The 16,990-nt window shown below is 41.5% G+C and overlaps 1 protein-coding gene across 5 annotated transcripts in view; it reads left to right on the top strand.

Annotated features, from left to right (window-relative positions):
* Positions 1–16,990, top strand: part of kcnn1a (potassium intermediate/small conductance calcium-activated channel, subfamily N, member 1a) — a 91,263-nt gene that overhangs the window by 35,062 nt on the left and 39,211 nt on the right. For 3 of the 5 annotated variants that reach the window (XM_054767047.1, XM_054767044.1, XM_054767045.1), the window contains exons 2-4: positions 6,352–6,825; positions 11,818–11,913; positions 14,182–14,600. In XM_054767047.1, coding sequence (XP_054623022.1) covers positions 6,436–6,825; positions 11,818–11,913; positions 14,182–14,600 — 905 coding nt within the window. In that variant the 5' untranslated portion in view covers positions 6,352–6,435. The other 2 variants (XM_054767046.1, XM_054767048.1) reach the window with 2 other exon arrangements.

The raw sequence follows: 16,990 nt of genomic DNA, 5'->3' as shown, positions 1-16,990 counted from the left end.
CTGGAAAAACAAGTCATTTAATGCACACCCATCAAGTCAATAATGCTAACTAACAGTTAACATTATGAAGACACTGACCCATTGGCTGCTTTTAGACTGCATCTCAAAATATCATCAAGCCTTTGCTCGTACAGTACCAACAAAAAGCAATTGCTTGGCATTCATTTTAGTTTATAGCGCAGGGGCGTCAAACGTGTTTTCACTGTGGGCCACATCACATTTATGGTTGCCCATGGATGGCCGCAGCCTTGCCTGAAATGTGTGCGCAACTGGACTGTTCAGGTTGTCTTAGAACAGTGGTTCCCAAACTTTTTACAGTGGCGTACCCCTCCAGACATTTGACCTGAAGCCATGTACCCCCTACTCCTGCACACTTGAAAAACCTAAACATTTTTATCTTAATTAACTTGAAATATTCAAAATAATTCATTGGTTCATTCATTTTATAGTAATTCTGGGTCAAAAGCAAGTATTTTGAATGGTCATGTTTTGATAATGTTTCACAAGAGCTCTGATAAATAGATAAGTAATCCTCCTACATATATTTTATTGTAGTTTGATGCTGGCATCCTTCCGTTGGAATGGATTAAATTTGAGCTTCACTTTTTTTGTCCACTCACAATGGCTATGGGTTTCACTGCTGGGATTGGAACACCAATATCAACGAAATAGTCAAGATTAAAAACTATTAATGCACAAAATGATCATCAAACTTACTTATTTGTTTATATGATGCACACAGAGCAATGGACAACTTCATGCTCTCACTAATTGTTTTACTTTTTTATTCACGTACCCCCAATGGCAACTGTGACAACCTACGTACCCCACCTATATCCATACCCCACTTTGCGAACCTAGGTCTTAGAAGACAAACGAGTTGCATACAGTCCCTTTAAGAAACATTCTTAACAGCGCACTTAAGAAAGCAAACGGGAACATATCGGTGGATCAAAGTCATTAGAAAAATAAACATACAATGGTATTTGTATTATAATATAATAATATAATATAATATAATATCATATATTTAATTATAGAATCATCGAAAATGCAAAAAAGTATTATTTTACCTAATGACACACTGAAATGTATTAAATCATTCTGTGGCATGTTCTATAGAAAACTGGATACGGGACACTGGATACTACTGTCTTGGTGAAATCAGGTGTCAGGTAATGTTTGTATTTTGAACAAACTACCAGGAATAGTGCATTAATCAAGGTTGTAGTAGGAAGTTCAGTGTCCAAGAGATCTACAGCGATCTATTGTACAGTAACACTTAATCAGTCAGTGTCGATCTGAAATCCACAGCGAACACTAATAGGAATATTGATTTGTGGGTGGGTTGTTTGACTAGAAGCTGTCTTGTGCGTACTTGTATGTGAATTCCTTCCAAGTGAATCACAAGTTGTACGAGAAGAGCCAACTTCAGTTAAATAACATCACAAAAGTCACAATCAAACGCGAATAGAGCTGTGTGGCACAGCTAATGCATGCGTATTCGTGCGTAATGGAATTTGACCTTACTTTTGCAAAGGATGTTGATTGACTCTCACTTGTATTCTAAGTCAGTACAACATTTCAACAAGAAGAACTTTGAAATGGGACAGCAGTCAAGTCATTTGTATCTGGTCTTGTAAAGTCTTTTGGGATTTCTGCTTAACTAGGACACAACTACAACACTGTGGCTCGTGAGCCGTGCTTCACTCAGTCTAAACGGCTGTTACAGTCTTCTGTCAATAGTAGCAGTTTCATCTGCTTCAAAGTTGGGCCTTTTGTGACAGTATAAAACATAAAACAACATCACACACATTTTCTGGTGAAACAAAAAGGCTGAATTTCTTAGATTTGTTATCAGGCATCAGTCAAGGAGCTACATTTGCATATGAAGCACATCTGAAGAGCAGAAGAAGTTTGACTGTGACTAAAAATACTCCGGGCGCTATGACAGATATTTACTTCCTACCCATAAGTCTTGGAAGCGCACAACAACTTTGACACATTAAAAGACTGACAGGCTGAGATACTACACATTTAGGAAATCAGTTAATGTACTCATGTAAAGACATTTTAAATATTTACCACAATTGATTGTAGTGGTCTTCTCCGTTAGCTTTCAATGAAATGGTATAGTGGTTTAATTTCCCAATCAATATCCACTTTGTGTCAGCCAGGACCAGCATGGGTAATCATGCCAGTGAGTGTATGTGTGTGGCTTTATTCTTCAAATCAATATTAAAATTAAATGGTGGTATAGTTATAGTCTCAAGATTTAGCTACTTCGTGTCTGTGGATAAACAGTACATAGCATTCCCCTCCCGTGCACATCACAGAAATAGATGATTTCAGTGATACACTTGTGCTTTATGTGGAACTAAGCTATTAAGTGCAGGAGTAAAAGTACAAAGTATAAGTGAGGAGGCGAGGTTATGCAAATGTTTATAGTTTCATAGATCAGGCTTTCCCTGGTACCCACATTTACTCAAATACATCATGTATTGCCATACCATTCATATCCAATATCTCACTAAAGTTCTACACCCCTCCTAGTTCAGCAACCATTTTTATTGCAGTAGATCTTCTCAAGGGACAATACCATACTCTAGAAATACATTTTGACAGTGGCATTATGTCAACATTATGTCTAAATACTGTAGCTGGCTAAACAAGTCAGTACAAAGATAATTGTGTCCTGCCTATGGTTAAGCATGGTTGTGGTAGTGTCATGGTCCGGGGCTCCATGACTGCTGCCAGTACTGGGAAGCTGCGGTTCAATGAGGGAAACATGAATTCCAACATGTACTGTGACATTCTGAAGATCCCCTCCCTTGGGAGACTAGGCCGCATGTCGGCTTTCCCAGCGTGATAACAAGCCCAAACACACCTCCAAGATGAAGTGCTTTGCTGAGGAAGCTGAAGCTGAAGGTGTCGGCGTGACCGAGATGTCTCTAAACCATGGGGATGTCATCAATAACTGCAGCTCTGGTCACTTCCATGCCCACGAGGATTAAGCGATGCTAGATAAAAATGGTGCTCACACTGAATATTGACACTTTAGGCACAATTTGGATATGTTCACTGAGAGGTGTACTCACTTGTGTTGCCAGCTATTTTGACATTACAGGTGGTCCACAGTTTATGGCATTCCAGTGTTGGTCCGTAAATACGAAACTTGATCGAGAACTAGTTACAGTGGAAGAATACACTATGTGCGGCTCACGCGCTGCCACAATGCTCTCAACACTGGACTGTCGCAACCATCATCAGGGATAAAGATGGTGTTGTATAGTCTATAGCAGTGATCCCCAACCCGCGGTCATTTGGTAAAGAAAAAATAATTTTCATGATGTTTTATTTTGAAAAGTGGCCAGATTCTCTCTGTTACATCCGTCTAACTTGACGCATGTCCATTGTGCGTGTGCTAACGTTCTCTCGCCGCACAGATAGACGACTACTGTATTTTTTGCATTTTTCCTTCACCTCATATTTGGTGTCAAAAGCTGATACTATGTGGGAATGCATAAAGGTAAGTTTTGATGACTTATTGAGTGCTAATGTGCACATTTGTCTCAAGTTAATTCATGCTAGCACACTGCCTTTCACCACACACGTCAAACAGCGATGTAATCATCTCTCTGGAAAACTCCAGAGATACGATAAATTAGATCGCTATAAGGTACGAACCCCAATAACCCCCGCCACTCCCCCCCAACTCCCGGTCCGCGGGAGATTTGTGGGAACACAAGCCAAAAAGGTTGGGGACCACTGATCTTTAGGATGATGAGGAAGTGGTCAATCAACAATCTCTTCATTGCAAAAACAAAGCAGGCAACTGTCGGCTGAACAATGGCAAAACAACATCAGCAAACTCAACGGAAGTATTTCCCCGGCGGACCGCTCAATCATGGCAGAATGTCATCACAAACACTAACCCCCCCTCCCGAACTAAACATGTTGATACGGCGGCCTGAAACACTGGCGAAAGTTGGCGGAAAAGCTCCTCTTATGGAGCGTGAAGGGAAGCTAGCTGGGTTAGCTGAGTTTAGCAGAGCATGCTAGTGCGGCTGTGTGTTTGCAGCTTAGGCTTTATGAGTGTGTGTACATCGTGTTGTCTTTTAGCGCCTTAAGCGAGCATTTTAGGATGCCCGCTGACATTTTGAAAGTCGTGAGTGAAATAAGGCGAAAGGCACGTTTATTCTTGCTCCCAGCTCGTCTTAACCGTCAACAGACATTCTCAACACACAATACACTTCCGGCCTTCAAAATAAGGGCGGCACATTTTGTCTAATTGTGCAAACGAAAATAAGGGTGTCATAAAAAATATCTTATATTACAATTGGAATGGCATCGGTGACTGCATCTTCCTTAACCACAAGCACAGGCATTACAATCTGTTAAGGATTTTGTAGACGTTTGCAAAGGCTGACATCCCATTTAAAAAGTTAGCCAAGCTAAATCCTTTTCTGAATCACTGGGAAAAATTGTCCAATGATGTATCGCATGAATTTTTGCATTTAATTAATGGACATTTTACTCAGTAACACAAAAATCACACACTCTAATATGTGTAATAGGTAAAAAAAATGAATTCTACAAACAGAAATACCAGTAGATTAATTTGGAAAAAAATTGAACGGACTTTGGGAAAAGAAAACAGATTTCATAGGGCCCTATATACTGTACACACGCAGTCAGGACACATGTCCCATTCAAAAACATTCGGAAATCACAAAAGTCTTAAACACTACACGTAACTGCCAGGTCGCTACAGTATCTTCAAGCATGTCTAAGGATTTGCTCCTATGAAAGCGACAATAATGACAGCAGCGTAGAGGATAGAAAGGTTGCTAGAGTGCTTTGGCTTTTAGTTTTTATTACTTTACATTTTTATTTTATTTTATTACTGTTCTTGTATTTAGTGTTTTGTTACTGTATTTTATGCCCTTCATGTGTTCTGTGTACTAGTTATTAGATCCGACTGACACCATCAACTCGACTTACGTCACAGTACTAACAGAACTCGTACATAACCCGAGGACCACCTGTAATGGCTCTGTGTTGACTTATTTTCAAAAGACAGTAAATCTGTACCGCTATACAAGCTGTACACTGACTCCTCTAAGTAAAATCCAATTTCATTTTTACAGAATTGTCCCTTGAGAAGATAGAATAAAATGGTTGCTGAAATTTTGTGACATACTGCATAATAATGATAAATACCCTGACATAAATGATACGGTGGCAGCGTTAATATGCTCATATTTTATACAGAATCTTTTTTAAAATGTATGACTATAATTAACATGTATTCAGTTTACTGTATTTTGCAATTTCATTGCCAGTCCTGCATTTATTTCTAGATTTCCTCTCATCGACACGCAAAGTTCACTTACTGTACAGTCTTCACAGTGTACAAAGGTCCTAATGGCACAGATTAAAAGGCAATTTAATACAGAAAAGGGGATTAGAAACACTAATCCTTAACCTCCTGTCCTATTCTCATAGAGCCACAATATGCACAAGACGATAGCATCACAGCACTGGAGTTAGTACATTTCCATTAGGGCCGCTCTTCTTTATTCCCACCAGCACATTTAAAGGCATTAGGGATGCTCTGTCAGGGCTAATAAAGAGGGCCAGTGGTGCTATCACACCACCCCAACTTGTTTCAGAAAAGGCACTGTTCCGTGTGAAGTTTTCATAACCCATTTAGATAATCTGCCAAAGTCTCTGTAGGATAGACAGGCGGATAGATTCAGTCCTAACCTTTGCATGGATAGACTTTTTGTTGCTTTTAAAAGAGAAACATTACACTCATTGTGGGCCATGTTATCGCCATAGAGAAATACAAAGGACATGTTACTGATGCAAAGTCTACTCTATATTTGCGAAGAAGTGCTTCACTTTGTTACAGTCTTAAAATAGGTGGGATCCCGCATTGGGTTCCTGCAACACGCCTGATTGGACAAGGTGCTTTCCTCTGGATTGGGCAGCCTGCTGCTCATCTCAGCAGGGAGAGACAGGAAACAGGGTCATGCTGAGCATCAATCTTTCATATCTAAATTCGTGCTGCGCAAAGATTCAATTTTCTGCACTTTAGTCTCCACTATTGGTTATATACTTTTATTTATACATCAAGGTACATTCATTATTTATTTGTTTGAGAGCAACTTTGATGCATTTTTCTTGACGCACGCAAGCCAACATCAGATGCTGCACTTCACAGACTGCTGTGGTTTAACAGCAAAATGTGTATTCACCTTGTATTTCTAATTAAATGTGTATGTTTCTGTCTGATCATCATTTTAGATTTTTTTTTAAATTTCTCACACTTCTTCCCCCCTACAGGCTACTACTGAGAAGAAGAAGCTGAGCCATGCTGGATCCAAGCCCTCCCTCTCCGAGAGCAGCCGCCGACTCCCTCAGATAGCCATGAACACCTGCAAATACAATGGCGGAGTGGTGAGACCACTAGTGGGCAGTCTGGCGTCCTCGTCGCGCCGCAACCTTGCGGAGCTTGACTCGGAAACGCAGCCCCTGCAGACACTGCACAGCTCTGGCCTGGAGGTGGTGGTGTCCAAGGGCAATGGCGGCGAAGACCCCAGCAAGGCGTCCAACGAGAGCTTGGTCAGGGAGGGCAGCGGGCGTGGTGGAGGAAGGGCACCGCAGAAGAAAAACAGGGACATTGGCTACAAGCTCGGCCACCGGAGGGCATTGTTTGAGAAGCGGAAGCGGCTCAGCGACTACGCGCTCATCTTTGGAATGTTTGGGATTGTTGTCATGGTGACAGAGACTGAACTCTCATGGGGGGTTTACACTAAGGTAGGTTGTGCATGTGCATGTGCGTGAGCATTGTTATTACTGTATTAATAGTTCATCTCAGAGGTGTGGACTCGACTCACACAAATTGGATTCGAGTCAGACTGGTATCAATTTTGATGATTTTAGACTCGACTTGGACTTTGACATCAGTGACTCGGGACTCGACTCGAACTTTAGTCTGATGACGTGACGTGAAATGTGTCCCCATTCAAAGTATTCAACTATCGTGATCGTTATTATGATGTAATTTCCCACAAGACAACATATTTTCCCTTTGAATCTGCCTCACTGAATGCATCGACTAATGTCCAATCAGGTTTAAGAACAAACAAATGTCTAGATTACATTTCTGTGCACCGACTCAGCACTCTTTTTCTGTGTCTAAAAAATAAAACAATTCAAAATACATAAATTGTATTTGTCAAATTGTGTGTTACATTGTTTAAATGGCATTTTATTTGGGCGACACTAAAGAGTGCTTTTGACATTTAAGGACTCAAATATTTTAAGCCTATGACTTCGGGCTCGATTTAACTTGTCTTGTCTTGATTTGAGACTTGACTTGGAACTGCACGTCTTTACTTGAGACTTGAAATTTAGGATTTGAGACTTACTTGAGACTTGCAAAACACTGACTCTGCTCTAGCGAGTGCTAGAGCCAGTACACCACTATCCGTATCTGTACCCGTATCTGTACTCAGAGTGGGCGGGACATGGGCCGGAAGTGGGCGTGGTTTAACCGGAAATGGGTGGGTCTTAAATCGGTACGTCTGAAATTGACATGGATTGATCAGAAGTTGCTATATTAATTGTTTATTGTTCAGCTATATGTGTACTGTGTACGTGTGTAAGTCATCTTTAAGACTTGATGTTTTGATGTTTTGATGATGTTTTTGAATGATCTGTGTGAAGTTGGTGATTCATGAAAACATCCAGTGATGGCAAATAATCTGTCAGCCTTGTTCACTGTCGTTTTCTCAAAAGCACCGCGTTCAGCACTACGAGCAATGTTTTCCAACTGACTTTATATCGCCAGCCAAGTTAAAAGCAAGCAGACGACGCAACATGCGCTGTTTATAGCTCTGTCTTGTCAAAGGCGCCGTGTACGTAACGAAACAAGTTGACCCAGTAACTTTATGAGGAAAACCTAAAAAAAACAACATCCGGAGTGGAGGCAGTGACCAACGCGACACGAGTCGTTTTCAACTCCGTCTTGTCAAATGCACCACGAACACCGCTCTCTGACTGTAGGGAGTCTATCTAGGGAGGGGCGATCGCTGTGTGTGACTGGCCAATCACAAGAGCGTCAAGAGTGAAAACATAAGTAGTTACCCAATGAGGATTATGAGTACGGATAATGACGAGCTGTACTCGTTTCATGCTCGTACTCGGCAAAAATGCATTGTCCGTAACGGCTCATCCGTACTCTGCTGCCCCTGCTGATTCATCTGCAAGACTATATCAGCATTGCCATATTCCCACTAATAAAGTGTTCAAAATGTTGCAGAAACGCAAGTGAAACACACTGGAACGAATGAAAACAAATTTGTCCATCCATCCATCCATTTTCTATACCGCTTCATCCTCATTAGGGTCGCGGGGGCATGCTGGAGCCTATCCCAGCTGACTTCGGGCGACAGGCGGGGTACACCCTGGACTGGTCGCCAGCCAATCGCAGGGCACATATAGACAAACAACCATTCACACTCACATTCATACCTATGGACAATTTAGAGTCGCCAATTAACCTCACCTGCATGTTTTTGGGAATGTGGGAGGAAGCCGGAGTACCCGGAGAAAACCCACGCGCACACGGGGAGAACATGCAAACTCCACACAGAAATGCCCAGGGGAGAATCGAACCCAGGTCTTCCCGATCTCCAGGCTGTTCCTGTATTGGCCAATGTGCTAACCACTAGACCACCGTGCGGCCCACAAATTTGTCATTTTTGTTAATTATAGGATTTTTAATCTTCTCTTTTATGAACACAGGACGGAATGTTTGCCAATAAATGGTTTCAGAATGTGCGCCATTGTGGCTCAGCTCTGAAATCACATTTCACAAAGGAGGAAGAGAGAAAAGACAATAAAACTCAGAGTGAGATGAAAAAAAGGCAAACACGGATAAACCATATGGATGACACTTCAATGTGTTAAACCCTGGCCAGGAGTAGCATAGTTTAGTTTAACTGTAACTCCCATAATTTGATGTGGAAAGAAGAAAAATGCTTTAAAAAATTACATTTGACTTTATTTGTATGGGGGAAACTAACTACTTGATACTTGCCTGATACGAAGTGCCAAGTTTTACTGCATTGTTTTCATTGCTTATGTTTTTTTTACATTTAAAACATGAAATGCTTTTAATGAAACAGGACATTAGATGACAGTCGAGCTAGAGGCCCAACTAAACTGCCTCACGTTAGGCGTATACACCTTATGACACCAAATCAAGTACCTTGAACTGACTGGTTCTTGTTGAGAAATATGATCTCGTCAACATGAGCCTAGTGAGAGTCATTCCAGCAAATGTAAACACAGCTGAAGTATTGTTGACGTGCTAACTGTTAGCCTGTTTGCTAACTTGCTTGGCCTGGGTAAACTCTCGCTGTTGAATGCAATCAAGGAATGGGAATGTCTTTTTCTGAATGTTCTGAACTCTTGTTTCCATGCCAATCTTGAGTGTAATAATAGTGCTGGAACTAAGCGTTTTGGTTTTGGTTGTGAGGCTTTAATAACATCATGCTGTTCTTCTCCAGGCCACAAACTACAGTTGTATCTTTAATTCCAAGTCTTAATTTGTTCCAAATGGTCCACGGAAACTGAAACTTAACAAAACTGATGCTGAAATAATGTCATTCCAATTAATCCATTCCAGGCACACGGAAATATTAACAAAAATGCATTTTATAGCTAGTAATTATAGTTTTACATGCAGAAAACAATAGGAAATAATTATAAATGATGAATGAATGGACCTCATTGTTGACCCGGACTTACCATACACTATGCCAAAATCGAATTCAGTGTTGTTTTTTACCGTTTTTGGCCCCATGTAGGTTATTTAGCAGTCACACTAAAAAAAGAAAATGCACGGACAGTCAGTTAGCAACATGTAGGCTAGGGTACTTTGTTTGGGCACTCAATTTCACAGGACAATACAGTACAGGGTAAGCGGACTAGTTTGTTATGTGCAATAACCGAGATTTTCAACGAAAAAGCGAATCATACGAAAACTGGGGCATACAAAAGGTGAAGTTTGACTGTATTTGAGACTTCGCAGTGCCACTACCGGTTGCAGCCAGTACTGTACTTTACCGTACTGTATTTTGCCTCCCCTTTTATTAAAGGATTAATAGTAATAATAGCATTCACAATATCCCTAGTAAAAATAGTCAAACATTATGTAGTAAGTTTGTCTTAATAAAGCAAATACGGAAAATAATCCACCAGATCATCAAAACATGAAGTAATGCTCTTCCCATCACCATCAAAAGGTTGGTTTTAGACTTGAATTTTACTGACCTGTGGTTGCTCATTTCAGTTTTCTTTTTATTTACTGACGACCTCTGTTCAAAATGTACCCGGTCTTCTGCCGGAATAATATCATTATTCATTTGTCTCAGTTTGTGCATCAGTGTGTTAACTTGGAGGGAGATTTCGGTTTTAGGGAAGTAAAAGGAGTTAGTCGTGACTTACTGGGTAGTCTTCTGTCCATTCATCAAGCCGAGTCCAAATGAAATGGGAATAACCGGCGCCACTCCCACAGCAGACAGGTGGCACGTGCTGCTGAGGATCCATCCTCCATCACATGTCACATCAGATAGCACTTGAGGCCTTGACAAGGTTTTCTAAGCCCTGGAGGGGAGAGAGACGTTAAGAGGCAGTGAGCTCTGGGATTGAAATCTCCTTGAACCTATGGCAGGTGGATTAATTGGTTTACTCAATGTTATTTCACCAAGGGAGTTCTCAAAACAATTTGAGACATTGAAATGTCTCGAGAACATGTTGCCGACCTGAGGGGCCAAGCAATCTAGTTGATAGCTAAAAATATATTTTGCAATAAAGACCACAGAAGGACATCGTAATGAGCAGCACTGCCACAGTCATCACGCCGACAATTTGGAATGATATTTCCACTTGTTGTTTTTGTCATTCTTGGTCGGTGTCCTTATTGCAATAACAACCACACAGTCTCTGTCCTGTTGTAGCAAGGCAGCTGTTTAATAGATTTATCAAATGGCATTTAATTCACACTGGTAGTGTGCACGTTCTCATTTGCCAGATCTATGGCCCTAATGCGCGCGCACACACACGCGCACGCACGCAAACACGCACAGAAGAATAAACACTGCAGCTCAGGCATCCAGCTGGTCTATTTATCACCAGCGACACTCACTGTGGTGGGGCTCCGCTAATGCTAGCCTTGCCTTTTCTGCACCTGCCATTACATGGAAAGTCCCCCTCCTCGTGCCGTGCTTTGATTAATTGGTAGTTTAGATGGCGGTGAACCACGTCCATGGATAATATCAGGCTGCAGCTACACCTGCAGCTTTATTGTCTAGCAATGTCCTGTCTACGCTGTTTGTATGTAAACCCCATTATCTGGCCTCGCTCAGACTTTTAAGCTAATAAGTAGTGTGTGTGAATGCTTGCTTATGGTTCCTCTTTGACATGCGTGGCGTCATGCGTCGCCCACTTTCTGTCACTCTTGTGCTCATGTGCATTTCTACACATTTACTCAGGATGTTTATTGTGCTTGTCGATGCCATTAATAGATTTGTTTGCACGCCACACTTTTGGGCCCTTGGATAAATACGCTTGGCTCCTGAATTTGTCTTTGTCGTCATATAGTAACATACAAATGTACTATATATACTACTGCAACTAGATACATGATACTTACTGTACATACAACAAAAAGTTGCGCTGTAATGTCTTAACTCTTTTAACACATGTCTTATGGTTACTTTGTTGTCTTTCTCATTTTAGGAATCTTCATATTCATTTGCACTGAAATGCCTTATCAGCCTCTCCACTGTTATACTGCTTGGTCTTATAATAATGTACCACGCACGGGAAATCCAGGTGAGTCTACTGCTAAAAATACAAATGACTGCTAAAACACCAACTCACTTTTACTAGCAGATTTTATGTTCAATGTGGGCTATCTGCAATGACAAAAATTTGAAATATTGAATGTGCTTATCTTTTAGTGAGTATAATTTTGAAACTTTAATGAAATTATGCTAATTATAATATTTAACTTGCCAAACAAAAGGACAGCCGTAGAAGAGGGATTAAGAATGGAAGGAACATTGACTCTTAATCTTAAAGTGCTCATGTCACCAAAAAAATGTGAAAAAAACCAATAACAAAATGAAAGTAATCCGCATTTTTGTCATACTGCTGTCAGTTGCCAGTACACAACTACAGTCACCACCCGTTAATCGCGGTTAATTGGTTCCAGACCCGACCACGATAAGTGAATTTTGGCAAAGTGAGATTCAATATTAATAAACTGAATATTTTCGTAGTTCGAGCATGGAAGACCTGTTTATGATTTTCTAAATACGGGTTTTAACATTTGACATTTCAACGCTCCACTTTTACACGCCTATTATTCTTTGTTTACATCACATTGTGCATGCTACAGTATCACTGCAGGGACATAACAGACCACCGCTGCTAGCATAGCAAGCTAGCGAGCTAACCAGTTAGCCTTTCCAATTTACTTATAATAAACTTAAGAAAGTGTTTCAAACAGAGTGGGGAAGAAGGACAAAGAATCCAAAAACGTACCACTTCCACGGAATGAGAGGAGAACCTTTTTTTCATTCAGTCTCAGCCATGGCATGTCAGCTCGGCTCCGCTGGCTCAGTAGCCACTCTCCATGTAGTGTGAAAGGTAATGTAATCTAACATCAAGTCTCATTACATTACTGATGCCTAGTGACCACAATACGACATATAACTTGTCTTTCAATATTTTCTGACTAATAATAGGCCATTGTCAACCACGAAACAGCACAGATACTAATTAATTATTTTTTGGAAAAAAAACGTGATATGGTGAGGGAGTGATATTCGAACCGCGATGTAGCGAGGCACGACTGTATAAAATATGAGCGAAATTGAGTTGTGATTATCAAATTTCCCCTCAGTTTTATGAACCGCCGCCATCTTGGCTGTGATGTCACATCAAGGAGCACACTCACCAAACACAGCCATCGACGCACAGCAAAGCAAAGAAAGTCAAATATTCACAATAACAACGTTTGCCGATATTGTGTTGTGATGAGTATGATATAACACACACACACAAAAATAACGGCCACAGCAGGTATGTTGCTTGCAAGATACAAGCTAGCCTTAGCTAGCCTTGAAATGTGGCATGAAAACACACATTATTATATTGTAAGATTCATAGAATATATAGTAGGAAAAAATGTGGATTTACTCACTGCCAACTTGGCGACGCTTTTCCACAATGGAATGTCTTCTGGGTTTTTGACTTTTTGTTTACATGCATCTGTCTCAGTGCTTGTGTTTTCCCCGGTCTCGGTCGAATACAGCCAGTCAGGACAGCTGATGGTAGAAACACCCTCCGGTAATACACATTCAGTCCCAAACTTCCTTTTATCTGAGGCACAGTATCAAAACACCTGTCCTCGAAATGTGCCAGAATAAAATACCGAAGAATCTAACGTGGCGAATGACATCTTTCGGCTTATTCTGTCTCCTTGATTGTTTGAGCGGGCATAATATCAAAAAATATTTAACCAACAACAGAAATTCAACCAAAACCTAACCAAAACAATAATGAAACCTAATGTAATCCATGGCTAGTTCCAGGTGGGAGGGTTCTTGGCGAAACATCACTTCCTGCTTCTTCTGCAGTCCTCCTTCCAGAGACTGGCTTCAGTGACGAAAAGCGCAAAAAAACAGTAAATATTTCAACATTCAAACCCACATCTAATATGGAATATGGCTTTCAATGTTATTTTCATGGCGAAAATAACAAGATTAACATGTATTTTGGTGTCAAGAGCGCTTTAAATGAAGTGAATAGAAAATATAGACTGACTCTATATAAATCAATCCAAAGGTTGGCCACTGGACTGTAAAACTTTGCTGTCGTAATTATTATTTATTTTCAAAGCAGCACTTCAATTGATTTTACTTCCTGTTGGGATAATCTGTAGCTAAGATTCCTTAAATTGTATCGAATGATGCTTTGTCCCGAGTGCTTGTGTTTTGTTTGAGTAATAAAGAGACGACAATGAGAAGTTGCAGGCTTGTTACGGCTGACAAAAGAAAAATCCCCAAGCAGGTCTTGTTTTGTGATTGTCCTCAGCTGTTTATGGTTGACAACGGTGCGGACGACTGGAGGATAGCCATGACCTATGAGCGGATCTTCTTCATCGTGCTGGAGCTGCTGGTGTGTGCCATCCATCCCATCCCCGGCCAGTACGTCTTCACGTGGAGAGCCCGGCTGGCCTTTACGTACACGCCGTCCGTGGCGTATGCCGACGTGGACATCATTCTCTCCATCCCCATGTTCCTGAGACTCTACCTGATCGGCAGGGTCATGTTACTTCACAGCAAGCTGTTCACGGACGCGTCGTCTCGCAGCATCGGCGCCCTCAACAAGATCAACTTCAACACACGCTTTGTCATGAAAACTCTCATGACCATCTGCCCAGGAACTGTCCTCCTAGTGTTCAGTATTTCATCCTGGATCATTGCTGCATGGACTGTGCGCGTCTGCGAGAGGTAAACACTGAGTTATGAATATTGGATAATGCTGGGGTCAAGTTGAAATACTTTGTGGATGACCAACACCTTCCTTCCTTCACTATCCCTGCTTTGCACCACTCAGTGTTTCCATCACTAATAAGCACTTGAATCCACAGAAAAGTGGGGGATTGTTACGATAAACATGTGGACAGGAAGGCACACATGCACAGACAACCCGCTCACGTCACAACTGCCTGTTTTAAAAAAAAAACAACAAACACCCTGACACATGATTCATTAGCTGAGCAATCGCTGCACAACTCCCCACCCCTTGTGTTTATTGCTATATGACTTGTCCATAATTCATGAGTGTCTAATTGTTTGTTTGCTGAATGATTTGTTTTGGTAATGCAGAGCAGCCCCCCTGGACCACCTAACCCGTTTTCTGCCCCAAACTGCACACCCGCCTTTGTCTCAAGGGGGCAGCAACGATTCTGACTGAAAATGAAAGGGGAGGCAGGGAAGAAGGAAAAGCGTTCCTCTTCTTCTCCATTTGGCATTTACATAGGGAAATGAGACATTAAAACCAGCTTTGATGTTTTTAAGTCATCTTTGGATAGTTGGAAGGGAAGGGGAGACTGCAGGGTAGACGGGGGTTGAGCGCTCCATCGCAGCAGGTCTTGTCAGAACCATGTGATACTCTGCTGCATTGTAAAAGTTAAGAATGATCTATCCGTTTTTTTCAGCCAGGCTTTGGTTAATGATGCTGATGACCTCCTGCAGCCCACCTTGCCTGCTTCTACATGCCCTCCTTTCCTCTACCTCTCCTCTTAACTACCCCACTGAGTTCACACCGCTCACTAACCACCTCCCCTTGCACGTCCAACCCTAGATTCTCAAAACCCGCCAATAAAACACCTCACTCGGGAAACCGGCGATGAAAAGAAGAGGCTTTTTGAGCCCCACAGACGTCACAGTTGAGATGCGTTCAAGGAAAAAAACCTGACTAGCTTGAACACTAAAAGTCGTATCACTGAAAAACGAAGCGGCTTAGTTTACACGACACACACAAGTTTTGACTAAAGCTGAAGAAATGTGTTGTTTGGCCATTTAGAGGGTATAGAGCCAACATGGATGTTTACATTCGAAAATGATCGTCGGTCAATGGAGATCACACTTATTAAGTGTTCAGTCTGGGAATGTGCAAGTATATCATAGTTAAAACAGTAATTGCGGAAAATGGTGCTGTTGCAGCACTCGTGCTTTCAGAGCTTCTCTGGTAAAGTATTATTGCATGGCTACTGTCCCATTATAAACAGGGCGTAAATTTGTACATCGCATATACACCAATGAATGGTTTCGTCTGGGAGGACAAGCAATTGGTGCACGTGCGTCTTTACAAAGCACGATCGCCATCTACTGTCCCGGCAGGCATATTCGTAGGTTAACGTATATCAAAACAAAACACAAATTGGAAGTTTTCACATTTTACTAGCATGTTGTCGTATAAACATAGCCTTAGATTGTGGTGGCTATTCCCATCTGACCAGAATTTTGGGCTTTGATGCCAACACAAAAACTTTGAAGCCCGAAGTATGAGCTAAAATATATCGTAATGTGAATATCTTTCTCATGAAAGCAGGGATTGGTTTGCTCACACACACACACACACACACACACACACAAAAACACACTTGTACACCCCCCATGACCAGTGCATGTCATTTGGTTTCAGTGTTGGAATAACATGCGTGTCCAGAGACGGAGTGGTTCTTATGAATGGGTGCAAGTAAGCACATGTATGCGTGAGTGTGTGCATGTGTGTGTGTTTGTATAACGCTTTGTTGTACCTTCTATTTCCCCACTATGCTGCTCCATAGGGATACCATGTGAGTCCTCGCTCTCTAGCCGTGGAAAAAAGCAACTTACCATTTTTTGCACCGAGCTGGCGCCACTGCTGCCCTGAGTGGGGTTTTGGGTGGGCAGGGTTTTAGCGGTGACAAGGGGCAAGCACTCTCTAAAACAATTAATTGATGATTTGTCCCAAATTTAGCGTACAAAGAAGGATTAGGGAGGCCCTCTAGAGTTGGCATGAAGGTGGCACCATCCTTCAAGAGGATCCCTCCCAGGTTTTTAGGAGCATAGCAGAGAGCAGCACTTTGAAGCAAGCGTCGATTCGATTCGATATTTTGTGTTATTGTGAAGCAAGTAGGGAGGAGGAGATGGAGATTTGTCCTTCAAGTCACCTTCCCAAGTTGGCCGGAGGGTAATTTGTCGCTTCTATTTTTTCCTCCCTTTCTTTATGCAATTGTTATAGATCCATATTGCACAAAAGTCGTTTTAGCATCAACCCCACAGATTTCTTTGAGGAGCGAAAGCCTTTCTGTTCTTTCATTACCATCTCATTATGTGTCTCCCTTCACAAA

This window comes from Dunckerocampus dactyliophorus, chromosome 2, assembly GCF_027744805.1.
Source record: "Dunckerocampus dactyliophorus isolate RoL2022-P2 chromosome 2, RoL_Ddac_1.1, whole genome shotgun sequence".
NCBI lineage: Eukaryota > Metazoa > Chordata > Actinopteri > Syngnathiformes > Syngnathidae > Dunckerocampus > Dunckerocampus dactyliophorus.
Note: the sequence above shows the minus strand (reverse complement) of the source record. Positions and strands in the feature narration are given on the sequence as shown.